The sequence below is a fragment of the Antechinus flavipes genome, chromosome 2 (assembly GCF_016432865.1).
Source record: "Antechinus flavipes isolate AdamAnt ecotype Samford, QLD, Australia chromosome 2, AdamAnt_v2, whole genome shotgun sequence".
Taxonomy (NCBI): Eukaryota; Metazoa; Chordata; class Mammalia; order Dasyuromorphia; family Dasyuridae; genus Antechinus; species Antechinus flavipes.
The window spans coordinates 36253014-36268295 of NC_067399.1; the positions used below are offsets into that span (position 1 = coordinate 36253014).

Here is a 15282-nt window from a genome sequence, read left to right on the forward strand (position 1 = left end):
GGCACATACAGGTCCCTTTCCCTTCTTTAGTATCACTTTGGGGTATAAGCCCAGTAGGAACACTGCTGGATCAAAGGGTATGCACAGTTTGATAACTTTTTGAGCATAGTTCCAAATTGCTCTCCAGAAGGGCTGGATGTGTTCACAATTCCACCAACAATGTATCAGTGTTCCAGTTTTCCCACATCCCCTCCAACATTCTGCATTGTCTTTCCCTGTCTTTCCAGCCAATCTGACAGGTGTGTAGTGGTATCTTAGAGATGTCTTAATTTGCATTTCTCTGATTAAGAATGATTTGAAGCATATTTTCATATGTGGGCCTGCCTTCTACCAGGAAGATTGCTATCTTGCCCTCTCAAAAAAAAAAAAAAAGCCTCTCTTTGCAGAGAGAGGGTAGAATAGCTTGATGAACAAATCAAGGAGGCAGTTACTCTATTGAAAAGGATAATGTCTCAGCATCACTTGATCTGATTTTTTTCAGAGAAAACAATTAAGAAATCAAAGTTTACTCAGGTTTTCATACATAATAAATTTAGTGAATGACAGGGGATGAGATTTCACCACTTTGAAATGCAATAGTTCATCCAGATCTAACCCCTATTATCAGAACCCACCTTCCAGATTGGCCAGAGATCATGGCACACAGTGATCCAAGTAGGAACAAAATTACTTTACCTAAAATAATGAAGAGAAACATAGTGGGACCAATATTATCAGAGACAACAGACCCTCAATGCCTAATCCAAAGCAAATTAATGCTGTAGTTGTGTGTTTTCATTCCAGGAAGAGATCCCTGAGGGCTAGAAAGGATTATGGGGGGAAATAACAGGTAACATCTAGCTCTGGTCTCCAGGTTCTTGGCCATGAGAATGTTCGTTCTGCTTCCAGCACTGGTCAGAATTAGTAGGACCCATTCTCCCAAGGAAGTCTTTATTTATTCAGGCAAAGAGCCTCCTCAGTGAGCAGTGGATTTCCTATTGGTCAGTTAGACTGACTGGTTTGTCAAGATGGCAGAGAGTGCTGAACGTGCTACATCTTCTTAGAGCCGCAGGTGAGAGTTTGGGGGGCAGATGGGACACCCAAAGAGGAAAAAAGTCCTGAGAAATGTACTGAGCAGCAACAACCAACAGAAACTGGCTGTTGCATTAGTTACTGTGTTCAAGCTGTTCTAAACTTGCCCCTGAGAGGCTTATGTTAAAGTACCTACAGATTATGGCAAAGATCTTATAGAAGCAGCCATAGATAAGTGAAACAAAGGAGACAAAGGTCTCTCTTGAATCAAACATAAGCCTGTTTCAGTGACCAGGAGTTTGGGTGACTGTCTGTAGAGGGTCACAGTCAGTGGGGAAACTCGGGGTGAGGTATCAGACCCTTCAGTCCAGAGGGAACCTGCTGACAATGTCTGGTTTGGCTCCCACCTCCCCTAAGGGATCTCGGCCTTCCTGAGGAGTCAGGGGCAGTGACAACCTGTGATGTGATTGAAGCAGAGAGATACCAGGGGGCAAACTACACAGCAAGTCGTTTATCTGGTCCCACGGGCTCAGAGTTGTTTTTGTTACATTATAAAAACAGGAAAGTCCTTGAAATAAACGGACTCCATCTTCCCACCATCCTCGGGAGACCCCTCATCACTTCTCCTCTAGGAAGATATAGTTTAATCACCCCCGTGTGGGGGCTCTAGAAAGCAGGACACAACAGCTGTGCTGGTTCCTACTGGTACCAGGTTCTCCACATGCCAATATTGGACCTGGCTCTGACACTGGTGGGGATTCTGTGTTCCAGGGATGCAGACAGGGAGGCTGGATCCCATGCCCGGCACAGGATTCTTGATGTGGGAAACATGATCAAAAATTCAATGGAATAAGTTATCTGAGTCCAAGCCCCCGCATTTAGGGGAGAGCTCATTTCCCCGACAGCACATGTCTCACCTTCCCTGAAAACTGAAATTGCATTTTACAGACTTCACTGTGCGACTCTGACACCTTTATTTCATGTGAGAATATTCTGACACATAAGAAATTTCAATGAAAGAAATCCACTGTTAGCAGTTGTTTGTGCTTCTTGCAAGCTCACTCCTGGGATAGGGATAATGAGGCTAAAGGAGAGAATCTGGGAACATTGTGAGGACTGAAGCCATCAATGACCTGAGTCTCAGAGCTGAGCTGATCCCCTCTTCTTTCCAGTGAGGAAGGCTGACCAGAAAGTCTCAAGTGGCAGTGAAACCGTGTGTGGGCCCTTGGTCCTGAAGGCAGTGGACAGGCCTTGGGCCTTCATACAATGAGGCGATCCCTTGGGGCAGAGAATCCAGGCAGAGACCCCAGCAGAGATGGCAGTGAGGGGGCCCAGCCCTGCCCCCTGCTCTCCTGGGAACTCTCCCAAGGCCTGATGGGAAATACACTCCAATCCCCACACATGAGCCTGAGAGAGTCAATGAGGGCCTGGTCCTCCAGACCCAAGAGATGATGAAACACCTACTGGAGGGAAGTGGGTGATATTGGGACCCTCCCATTTTCTCGTCTCCAGGCCCAGGGCAGAAGGAACCAGCCTGGGAGACCGTGTGTCCTGGGCTGGAGAAAAAGCAATCTGGTCTCTATCATGGCAGCCCCACGGGGCAGTGAGAGGATGGAGCGCTGGGCCTGGAATCCCCAAGACTCGCGTTTCTGAGTTTAATCTAACCTTGGACACTTACTATCCATGTGGCTCTGAACAAGTCACTCACTCCTGTTTGCCTCCATTTGTTTGTCTGAAATAAGCTGGAGGAGGAAATGGCAAAGCTCCAGTGTCTGTGACAAGAAAATTCTGAGTAGAGTCACAGAGACTCAGACGTGGCTGAAGAACAAGCAAGATGTACCTGTCATTGCTACAGAGAATGGGGGCAAAACCTGCTCAACGGGAACGTGGGCTCCCAACCAGAGAAAGAAACTCATTACTTTGGGGCAAAGATATCAAGGGGACCTGAAATGTCAGCATTTCTCTTAGGGACTTTCTCTCGGTTTCCCAGGGGCTGTGCTGCCTCCCCTCTGCCTTGGCTGAGCAGACAGGGCTTGTGATCACAAGTTAGAAAGGAGGGACCCAGGGGGGACCAGAAAGAGGAAGCCCTGGGAGGTGAGAGCCTGCCCAGAGAGCAGGGGCTGCTCTGCCCTGGGGACCCCGAGGAGGCACCTGCTGCTCTGAGCTGAGTCCCCTGGATGCACTGGGGAGGTTTTTGTTCGGGCCTGAAGCACTGTGGGAGAGGGGAGCTATCACTCTGCTGACAGTAATAATGTGCAGCGTCCTCAGGCTCCAGGCTGCTGATGGTGAGGGTATAATCACTCCTAGACCCACTGCCACTGAACCGGGCAGGGACCCCGGATGCCAGGCTGTTAGCATAGGAGATGAGGAGTCTGGGGGCTTGGCCAGGTTTCTGCTGGTACCAGTGCAAATTGCTATACACACTCTGACTGGCCTTGCAGCTGATGGTGACTGTCTCTCCTGGAGATGCAGACAAGGAGGCTGGAGACTGGGTCAGCACAATGGCTCCTCGGGAATCTGGGGAAGCAACAGAATTAGTGGAAGACAGAACTGTGGGAATGTCCAATTTACAGAACATGAAGGAGACAATATTTCAGAGACCCCAGAAATCCCAAATGACCGATTAGTCGTTGTATTGGGTATAAACATGAGACAGAAACCACCTTTTCCACAGACCGCACAAGGTTTACAATCAGGGCTTTGGTCACGTTTGCCAGCCCCATCTGCCCATCTTGTGCCCCAGCGTGTGCCCCCATTGTACCAAGGAACTGTCACTTTTACATCCCTGAAAACCTGGGACCTTCCCACCCCTTCCCTGCCCTCCTGGGCCTTACCCTGAGCCCAGAGCACCAGGAGCCAGAGCAGCTGCCATGGGGAGCTCATCCTGGCCTTCAGAGACTGAGCAGAGAGCAGCCAGAGCCCTGAGGGGCAGGAAGGAGGGAGGAAGCTTTTATGTCCTGGGCAGGGCTCCCTACGGCTCCCTTGGGGCTCCAGATGCAAAAGAGCCCCAGGTGTGGGAGGAGCCTCCCCTCAGGGACCCCGGGAGCCCCAGGGAGTCCCCCTGGCTGAGCCTGGCTCTGGGGGAGGGGCCCCCTCTGCTCTGTCCCCAGGGGGAGACTCAGGACCAAGGGCAAGGTCACGTCTAGTGCCTCAGGATGATGGTGCAGCCGGTTCTGGACAAATGAAGGCAGTTTCTCTCTCTCCCCCAGGACTAGATTCCCCTTAACCCTGAGGGAGCTCCCAGCCCTGGGGAGGAGGCAGAGAGGGCCCGAGCTCCCAGCCTGGAGACCTGGGAGGTGCCTCCCTGATGCTGCTCCTGGGCCTGCCCCACTGCCGCCCTCTGCTGGAGAAGGGGAGAACTCCAGGGGGCAGGGAGGGGGTCTGGCTCAGACTGGTCAGATCCTGGCCTGGGACCCGGGGAAAAGCCTGTTCGAGCCTGGCTCCTGGTCAATGGGCTTTGTCAGTCACTGGGGGATCCTGCCCTTGTCTGAGGCCTGTGGGGAAGAGCATTCGGTCTGTCCTTGTCCCCATGTCCCATCCTGACACGCCCTGGAGGCTCTGAAGGTTTCTAGAAATGAGGCTCTGGGCAAAGAGGGCTCAGGGGGAGGCTCTGATGGGAGCGTAACTAGCTCAGAAACAGGGACCAGAAGCCTGGGCCGCCATTCCCTTCTACCCTGGGCGACTGCAACAGCCCCTGCCTGATCCCCCGCCTCCAGGCTCTCCTCTCTCCACTCAATCTATAGTGAACAAACACAGGAAAAGCATTCGTGTCATACTTGGGTTTAAAAAACCATTTTTCTACTTAAAGATAAAAAGAATTTTTAATGCTCTTTTTTTTTTTTTTTATTAAATTTGAAACTCTCTCTCTTCCTCTTCTTCTCCCCGCCCCCCATGGAGAAGGCAAGTAATTTGATTTAGGTTATACATGAGCAATAATGCTAAACATGTTTCAAGAATAATCGTAATGTGAAAGGAAAGCTAGACAGAAAAAGGAAAAGAAAGTAAAATATTATGCTTTTATGTGCTTTCAGAAATCTCTGCTAAAAAACAAAATGCTGAGTGCTGGAGAAAAAAAATAGAAAAACAGAAACAGTTTGTGTATCATAGGTCCTCCTAATTTAAAGAGAAATGCAAAAAAAAATGATCTTTTCTATTATTATTACAATAAAGCTAGTATTTGTTGATTGTCTTAAAGTTTGCAGAGTACATTAAAATTTTATCTCCTTTTTTCATTATAATTTTGGTGGGAGCTAGTAGCTATTAACTAGTATCATTGATATCATTAATATATTCATGGGGGTTCATAAAGGAATTATACCCATTTTATAGATAAATAAACTTAGACATAGAGTAAGTGACATGGTGAGGGCTTCACCTCTACTAACTGTCTGAAGCATTATTTAAACTCAGATCCTCCTGAATCCAGGTCCAGGCTCCATTCATTGCATCACCAATTATATGTCAATATGTCAATTAGTATTGAAATCCGTTTCGCTAGATCTGGTTTGCTGTGATTAGCTCCCAGTGACAAAGTTCCCCCCATGAAACTTAGCCTCTTCCCTATAGCATGTAGTCCTAGAGAGCTGCCTTTAGCCCTCACATAGCAATGAATCAGAGAAAAGTACATATTATTCATTTCACTTAAACTACATTTAAAATCCAGGGGCTCCTTTACACCCCGGGGGCGAAGAGACTTTTCAGAAGCCCATTAAGATAGAAAAGAGTCACCTTCCCACTGTCTCACTCAGGGCTCAGAACCCCCTTTCTACAGGACGTCAGGAGCCAAGGTGATCTCTCCTGTTTAGATCATCAGGTTATAAGTGCTCCTCTCTCAAGATAAGAAACAACAGAAAATTGGGAGGGTTTGTCAAGAATCTAGTTTGAGGCTCAAGTTCCCACAATTTCCTCCATCCCGGAGGTGAAACAGCTCAGGCCCGGCACAAGCTGGCAGATCTCGGGGGGCACAGTCATGGGCTGGAGTAGATGCACTTCGAAGTCTGTGGGAAAGAGCAGTCGCGTCCCCTCTTTACAGCAAATATAAGGGAAAGCTGCTTCTTGGGGACCTCAGTGACTTCCACAAAGGGAAAGTAGCTCAGTGTTAACTCTATGGCACTGGCTTCCCTGGCTCATTGGGACAATAGTCAGTCCATAAGGATCTGTGACAGTCCCAGAAATGGGCTCTCGTTCTGCCTGCTGCAGACAGGGGAATCCTGGTTCTTTGTAGTGGCTAGAAGCTGGAAAATGAAAGGATGCCCATCAATTGGAGAATGGTTGAGTAAATTGTGGTATATGAACGTTATGGAATATTATTGTTCTATAAGGAATGACCAGCAGGATGAATACAGAGAGGACTGGCGAGACTTACATGAACTGATGCTGAGTGAAATGAGCAGAACCAGGAGATCATTATATACCTCAACAACGATCCTGATTGAGGATGTATTCTGATGGGAGTGGATCTCTTCGATAAAGAGAGCCTTAATTGATCAAAGATGGACAGAAGCAGCTACACCCAGAGAAAGAACACTGGGAAATGAATATAAACTGCTTGCATTTTTGTTTTTCTTCCCGGGTTATTTATACCTTCTGAATTCAATTCTCCCTGTGCAACAAGAGAACTGTTCGGTTCTGCACACATATATTGTATCTAGGATATACTGTAACCTATTCAACATGTAAAGGACTGCTTGCTATCTGGGGGAGGGGGGTAGGGAGGGAGGGGAAAAATTGGAACAGAAATGAATGCAAGGGATAATGCTGTAAAAAATTACCGTGGCATGGGTTCTATCAATAAAAAGATATTAAAATTAAAAAAAAATTAAAATTAAAATTAAAAAAAAAGGATCCTTTTCTTGTGAGAAATAAACGTTGTGGCTCCTAAGTCCTAATAAAAGGGAACACGCGGTAGTTTCTGGGACAGGGTTACGGGTGTGGGAGGCAATGGATGGGAAACATCAAGAAAGGCCTCAGGATGGACTTCACTTGCAGGTTTTCTTGGCAGTTCATTTTTCTGAGGCAAAGAGGGTTAAATGATAAATAAGTTAGTACGGTTTTGAGGCCAGATTCAACCTCAGCAGGAGGAGCCTCCCTGCTTCCAAGCCCAATATTCTCTCCCTGTGCCATCGAGCTACCCCAGAGTCAGATGGAAAACATTAAATGCAGATAAATGCATTTGTAATTGATTCTCAGGCAGGAGAAGACTGCTGACACTTACTGAGCAGCAGGAGGGTGTGGTCAGAGGAGGACCTGCAGATTTTCCTTCTCAGCTTTTAGCAATGATGATCATCCTCCGATGGGTTTTTGTAATTCTATTCTACCCTTAATTCGGTTCTCTCTCCCACCCAGACCCTCTGAGCCAGGAAGCCCATGGAAAGTCTGTTAGATGAACCTGTTGTTTCTCCTTTCCAGTGAAAAGGACTGGCTGAGATCTCGGGGAACACAAAGGGGAATGTCTGTGTATTCCTGATTCTCAAGCACAGTATTAGGTCACTGGGGCTCCATGTTTAAGCTTCTTCTGGGACAAGAAACAGTGTCAGCACATCAGAGAAACAATGAACTCATAATGGAGATGCCATCTTTGCCCTGTCGTTGTTGCTTATTATGATGCTGAATGTAAATACATATACATAGACACAAACATTCACAGTAAAAGGCGGATCCTCCAGTGTGGTTTATTTCCTAGTCCGAGCACTAATTAAACACACACCAGGACATGCATGACGGCCGCTTCATCTTTAGAATTCTCCACAAGACAAGGAAAATACCTCTGGAGAGTGTAGGACATGGCCAAACTTTTTTTAAATCTGACCTTTTTTCCTCTAAAACTGGAAAAAGGGTTTTCCTATATCGCTGCCCTTGGAAGGAGAAGGCACAAATGCAGGACTTCCCTTGTAGAATGAATCACTTCTAGCGGATCAGAAACGGTTCCTCCACTCGATGTTTCCTCCCTAAATGGCCCAGATCACATGCCCAAGTACTAGCTAAGGACAGAAGCTTGTGAAGCTACAAATGTCAGGTTGGATGGGCTTCCATAAGGAAGTACGGCTGGAGCTGTAGCGGGCTGCGCCCGGCTAAGGCCTCTGTGAGCAAACAGCAAGGATTTCTCTGTCCTGCTGCCTCTGAGAAAGCGGCTGTTCCCCCCAAGCTGAGCAACGGAACTGCCCTGGGAAGGTTTGGTTTGGAGAACTGGAACCCAGTGGGACCCTTCTATCACCCTACAGACAATAAGCATCTGCGGCATCCTCTGCCTTTAGGCTGCTGGTAGGGAGAGGGCTGAACCTCTTGAGTCGATGCACTGAGGTCAGGACAGCCGAGCACTTGAGGCTAACAACCGATTGGACAATACTCTATTATCATGTGCTTGGGAAATGGTCCCTCCCACTATCCTGTGCTGGCTCGATGACTGGTATATACAGAGGGTTGTAGGAGGGACTAGGAGGTGGAGTAAGACTAGCCAGAGTCACAGACAAGGGAGGAGGAGATTAGGGAGATTCTGCTTCCATCTAATTCAATCCTACCTCTAAAGAGCAAGAATAAAGACTAAGGACTTTTGCTTATCCTGACTCCGGCTGATTCTAAGGTGTCCAGGGGGCTAACGCGGCCATCACACTGGTAGGGAGAGGAAAATCTGTCCCAGACCCACAACCACTCACGTGTGACCCCAGACTTGGGGTTGAAAACCCTAGAAATTTAAGCAACTGTACCTATTTGTAATGTTCTCTCTAAATAAAATAAAGATAAATAAAATAAAAATTTTAAAATGATAAAAAATAAATAAAATAAGATAAATAATAAAGGAGATTTCCCTTTCACCAGAATCACGAGGAGATGAGGGGGTGGGGGTGACTTTGGGCTCCATATCAAAGGACAAATATCTAGGGGATATTCTCCTTTCCAAGGGTAAATAATGATATGTAATACCATGAAGTTCCCATAAATTTTATGGGCCTGCCTTCTTTTTTTTTTTTTTTTAGTTCATCAAGTTTTATTATGCAAATTAATACAAAATAGTAAAATAAAACTTTCAAAAATCATAATTTGTATTTGAAAAACAAAGATAATTTTATCATTCAATAGAAATTAGGCCATCAAATGAAAAAATGAAAGCACATCTACAATCTCCCTGCTACTAGATATGAAACTCTCAACTAGGCTCTATTTGCACTAATGCCATTAATATTTTCTTTTCATTTTTTTAAAATAACTTTTTATTGACAGAACCCATGTCCGGGCAATTTTTTACAGCATTATCCCTTGCACTGACTTCTTTTCCGATTTTTCCCCTCCTTCCCTCCACCCTCTCCCCCAGATGACAAGCAGTCCTATACATGTTGAATAGGTTACAGTATATCCTAGATACAATATATGTGTGCAGAACCGAACAGTTCTCTTGTTGCACAGGGAGAATTGGATTCAGAAGGTGAAACTAACCTGGGAAGAAAAACAAAAATGCAAGCAGTTTACATTCATTTCCCAGTGTTCTTTCTTTGGGAGTAGCTGCTTCTGTCCATTCTTGATCAATTGAAACTGAGTTAGCTCTCTTTATCAAAGAGATCCACTTCCATCAGAATACATCCTCATACAGAATCATTGTTGAGGTATATAATGATCTCCTGGTTCTGCTCATTTCACTTTGCATCAGTTCATGTAAGTCTCGCCAGTTCTCTCTGTATTCATCCTGCTGGTCATTCCTTACAGAACTATAATATTCCATAACATTCATATACCACAATTTACTCAACCATTCTCCAACTGATGGGCATCCATTCATTTTCCAGCTTCTAGCCACTGCAAAGAGAGCTGCCACAAACATTTTGGCACATACAGGTCCCTTTCCCTTCTTTAGTATCTCTTTGGGGTATAAGCCCAGTAGAAACACTGCTGGATCAAAGGGTATGCACAGTCTGATAACTTTTTGAGCATAGTTCCAAATTGCTCTCCAGAATGCCTGGATGTGTTCACAACTCCACCAACAATGTGTCAGTGTCCCTGTTTTCCCACATCCCCTCCAACATTCCGCATTATCTTTCCCTGTCACTCTAGCCAATCTGACAGGTGTGTAGTGGTATCTCAGAGTTGTCTTAATTTGCATTTCTCTGATTAATAATGATTTGGAGCATATTTTCATATGTGGGCCTGCCTTCTACCAGGAAGATTGCTATCTTGCCCTCTCCAAAAAAAAAAAAAAAAAAAAAAAAAGCCTCTCTTTGCAGAGAGAGGATGGAAGAGTGGCTTGATGAACAAATGAAAGAGGCAGTAATTCCATTGAAAAGGATAATGACTCAGCATCACTTGATCTTGATCACTTGAAGAGGAAGATTGATTCCCTTATCTAATGCCCACCTGTAAGAAGCAAGTGCGCCCACATGTCCCGCAGTGGTGTGGATCCATTTTCCTAACAATAGGTCATCATCCTTAGTGGGAATCACTTGCAGTGCCTTTCCTTGTATTTTGGATACTTCATCTGCTCATGCGTTATGCTCACGTTCCACGGAATCCATCTTTACATGAGCATCTACCTGAAACACAGACACATTAGTATTCTGACACCAATCCCAAATTTGTAACCACAATTTCTTGCCCCAGACCTCCTTATCTCTTATCTTCCAGTCATGTTCTTTCCACATGGGCATCCAGACCACAAGCCCATTGGCCACTTCCCATGAGTCAGTAAACAAATGACACTGATTTCCCTTTTCACTCTGTATTGCTTGATAAGCAGCCATCAGCCCACTGGCTACTCTGGCCTTCTGTAACCTTTAGAACAGTATTTTTTACTGGATTATATGCTATTGCTTTCCAATATCTTTTGGAGCCTATGGACTTGGCTGAACTTGGGTTAAGGAATCATAATCTTGATTCCAAGATACTGGGGACTGCTCATATATTCTGGGTGTTTCCACACGTTCCTGCTGGTTTGGAAGTTCTAAAATCTTCTCATGCAGAGCAGACATTCCTTCCCACCCAGTTTTTACTCTATTTGGTAAATACCATTTCCATTTAATTATAGAAGATTCTTGAGCATGTCCAATTTTGTGGGAGTCAGATGTCCCCAAAATCCAGCTCATTATGGGTATAGCTGGCCTAAAAATTACTTCATGATTTAAAGTTAAATACTCAGTTTCCACCAATGCCCAAAATGCTGCTAATAACTTTTGTTCAAAAGGAGTATAATTTTGTCCTGCAGGGGGCAATTTCGGGGACCAAAATCCTAGGGGAACATTCTTCCCCTGCTGTCTTTGCCATAAACTCCAATCTGCATATCCATTTAAAATAGATACCTGTAATTCTACAGGTCCCTCCTTTACAAGCCATAAATCTAAGGCAGCCTGGATAGCAGCTTTAGCTTCTTCAAAGGCCTGTATCTTCTTGTCCTCCCATTCAAATTCATATTTCTTTCTAGTGACCTTGTACAAAGGCTGAAAGATCTGGCCTAAATGGGGAATATGATTCCTCCAAAATCCAAATAAGCCTATAAATTTTTGTGCTTCTTTCTTATCCCGGGGAGGAGAAAAGTCCAATATTTTCAGTCTGGCCTTCAGTAATATTTCTCTGTGGCCTTTATTCCAAATTATCCCTAAAAACTTTTCACTCTGGGCAGGTCCTTGTATTTTTTCAGGATTAATTTCCCATCCTTTCCCTTTCATATGTTCTATAAGCTGTGCCAGTCGTTGTTCAGCACTCTGGGCAGTTGTGGCTTGTATCATAATGTCATCAACATAATGGGTTAATTTCACATCAGACCAATTAAGTTCATCCAAGTGCTCAGCCACTATCTGATGACAAATAGTGGGGCTATGTAAATAACCTTGGGGAAGTCTGGTAAAGGTATATTATCTGCCCTGCCAGGTAAATGCAAATTAGTCCCACTGCTTAAGTTCTCTAAGAATAGTAAAAAGTGCATTAGCTAGATCTATTACTGCATACCAGGAACCGGGATATGACTGCACAGCTTCTATTAAAGTAATAGTATCTGGGACAGCTGCATATAAGGGAGGGGTGACTTTATTCAATTGTCTATAGTCCACTGTCATCCTCCAGGACCCGTTAGATTTTCTCACGGGCCAAACTGGATTATTCTAAGCAGTAGTCGTAGGAATTAACACCCCAGCTTGCACATATTCCTTTATAGTTTGAGTAATCTCTTCTGTCCCTCCTAGTATCCTATATTGCTTTTGACTAACAATCTTTGAGGGAACAGGAACAGACTGGAAGCACTGACAATTTTCCAAACACTACAGCTATTTGCAAAATCCTCATAGCAAATTGATATTGTCCATCAGGTAAATGTAAGGTCATTCCCTTTACTATATCAATCCCTATGATGTATTCAGGAATGGGCACGATTACAACCTTATATTCCCTTTTGGGGAAAGTTTCAATTTTCATATACAATGGCACTTGTCCTTACTTTGTGTCCTCCCAGCCCCGAGATAGTTATTGGAATTCCATTTCTGAATTTAGTAGGGTTCCCATAAATTAGGGTGACCTCCGCCCCTGTGTCCACTAATGCCTGAGTCTTGGTGGTTGAGCCACTTTTCCAGTATATTATGAAAGACATGTGGGGCCTATAATCAGTATGCAAGGTATGGACACACAGGGCTTGGTCTTTATCCTATTGTCCCTTAAGATAGTCTAAAAGAGGGGTACAGAGAGGTAGAAGTGGGCGGCACTGATGGGGTAACGTTCAGAGCAGATATCTAGCCTTTATTGCCTATTTTGTTATACAATTGATACATATCAGCAGTTGTGAACCCATCTATCTCTTCTCTTTTTACTCTTGCTTTCAGGAGAGTAAAGAACATTTCCTTGCGGGACATTCTATTATTGCTGTTGTTTCCCCAGGGCGATTCCCCTCCCAAATATTAGGATCCCCCCATCTCTGAATTCTCCGAGGTCTCCTAGCTGAGACAGCTTATCTATCACTGTCCCCAGCGACTCCCCTGAAGATGCCACCAGCAAGGTTAAGATAAGATGTTTGTAAGCTGGGGGGGGGGGGGAGTTGCAGATTTCACAATAGGAGCTCTATGCATTTCCAACACACCAGTATCAGTATAAGTGTCAGCATCTCCCACAAGAACAGCAGTTTTCATCACTTCCTTCAATATCTGAATTCCATCCTTTAGGGTGTACTAAGGATGGTGAGCATTAGGTCACACGGAAGAATCAGGATATTGAGTCCTCAATCCTTGGGCAGCTAATTCTAATATGGAAGTGTTACTTCCCCAAGCACTTAACCCTAATTGGCTGTTATCCCTTATATCCTGCTGAACAAAGGGATTAGAAGTAAGACTGATGAATTTTAAGCAACTCTTAGGATCCAGCCAGACACCACCCGCTCCTCCATCAGCTAACCTTACCAGCCAGGAGATAGTGGACCCTCCTGACCTTTAAGAAAATCTGCTTAGTAAATCAGTTATCTCCCTTTGAGAAAAATCCTCAGTGCTTTCTGTTATTTTAGGTTGATTATTCCCTTCCTTTTCAGCTTTTCTACGTACTATAGGTCTTACTTCTTCTTCCACATCAGGTATATCTTCCTCAATCACTTCCTCCCATCACTCATCATCTTCATCCCAAATATCTCCATCCCATTTATCAGGGTCCCAATCAGATTTAGCCGAGGCAATCACGGCATGAACCTTCTTTTTATTCACTTTGCCCCAGTGATTCCTGTACTTATATTGTGTTACTCTCACCGCAGCCTTTTCAGCGACATGCTGATAATTCCAGGCCTGATCTCCTAGAATGAAGTTCTGACACTGCAACATGGACATCCTGCCTTTTAGCTCTGCTAACTCCTTTTCCATTTGAATTTTCTCATGTTCTTTTTTTATCTAGCTCCTGACATACCTTGTGGTACGCCATTAACAAAGCCCAACCTCTTCTACTATACCACTCATCTCTTTCCCTTTCTCTATGGGAATGTTAGATAAACATTCAGCTAATTGGGGCCGCTTGCCATTTCTCACTCGGCTGCCCCAGGCTTCACAAGAGCCTGTATTTTGCGACCAGATCTTTGCTAAGGAAGAAAACAGGGTGTCTTCCCACCCCGGGACCTCAGCCAGGGCGAGGGTCTCATTAGTTTTCTTAAAGAGAGGCATTTATATATATAGTGGATCCTGTTCGTGATGCCAATTTTGATATGAGATTTTGGGAAAAGTTCAAATCTGCTCCTATAAATGATGCTCTCGGACTCAATCAAAGTGAAAGTAAAATTTAATTAAACAATACACAGAATAGAATGCTTACAATAACAACTCACACAGCAAATAATACATAAAATACAAAGAATAATGAGAATTATGATGAAAATAGCAGAGAGAGAGAGAATACATCACCAATCGGGGGAGCTCTGACTCTAATTTACTGGCAGCGACTGGGAAACCCTGGTATTTTCAGCCTTTTAGTCCGGAACGGGAAAATTCTAGGCAGATCATCATCTCCATAGGTGAGGTTTCAAAATGGAGAATGCTTTACCTGCTTTTTATAGGAATCAGGACAAAGAAGGCTTTGAGCCAAATAAAGACCTCATATAAGACAGGGATGTACCAACAAGGGCTCCAGATGGTTATAGTCAAGTGTTCCATTGACAAAGGGGCCAGTCCTTATCAACAGCAACTGTTCCAAGGAGTGGCGAGTTCCTGAATCACGTATTTGGAACTAAAACACATGTGGTACGTTCCCAGCTTATAGGTTAAAAAATGGTCAAATTCTCATGAGAGAAGGAGCTAAAACACATGTTCTTATGGGTTAAGGAACGGTCAGGTTCTCACAGGGGGAGTCACGTCCTACCTTAATTAGGTTCACATGGTTTGCATGGGAATTAAGTTCATATGCGGAAAGTCAGTCTACTAGAGATTGGGTTCACATGGTTCGCATGAGATTAGGTTCACATGGGGAAAGTCACATCCTTACAATGATTTGAAATGACCTTACTAATAATATAGAGATTTCTTCTTCACTTAGTCCTGACAAGATGAGAGTCAAGATAAAAAGGCGGAGGGCAGGAGGCAGCAAGGCGAGGGGCAATACTCCAAAGGAGGGGGAATTATCCCAGCAAGGATTGAGATAAGGCACCTGGAGCTTTATGACTCAATGGTATTTCAGGGCCTCAATTCCCCCAAGCCTAGTGGCAAGGAAAAAAGAGTGAGGCGATAATAATTTTATCCAGGGCATAATAATTCGGGGAAACTGAGGCATAACAATGCTCAGGAAAGGAAAAACTCAAGCTCTGACCCACCAAGCTTTACTGATCCCAGGCCTGGCAGGTTT

General features: G+C 44.6%; 1 gene segment (V, D, J or C); it reads right to left on the reverse strand.

Annotated features, from left to right (window-relative positions):
- Positions 1–1968: 1968 nt before the first annotated feature.
- Positions 1969–3962, reverse strand: LOC127547534 (immunoglobulin kappa variable 3-11-like). The segment is given in 2 exon segments: positions 1969–3528; positions 3846–3962. Coding segments are annotated over 2 exon segments (651 nt in total).
- Between the last annotated feature and the right edge of the window lie 11320 nt (positions 3963–15282).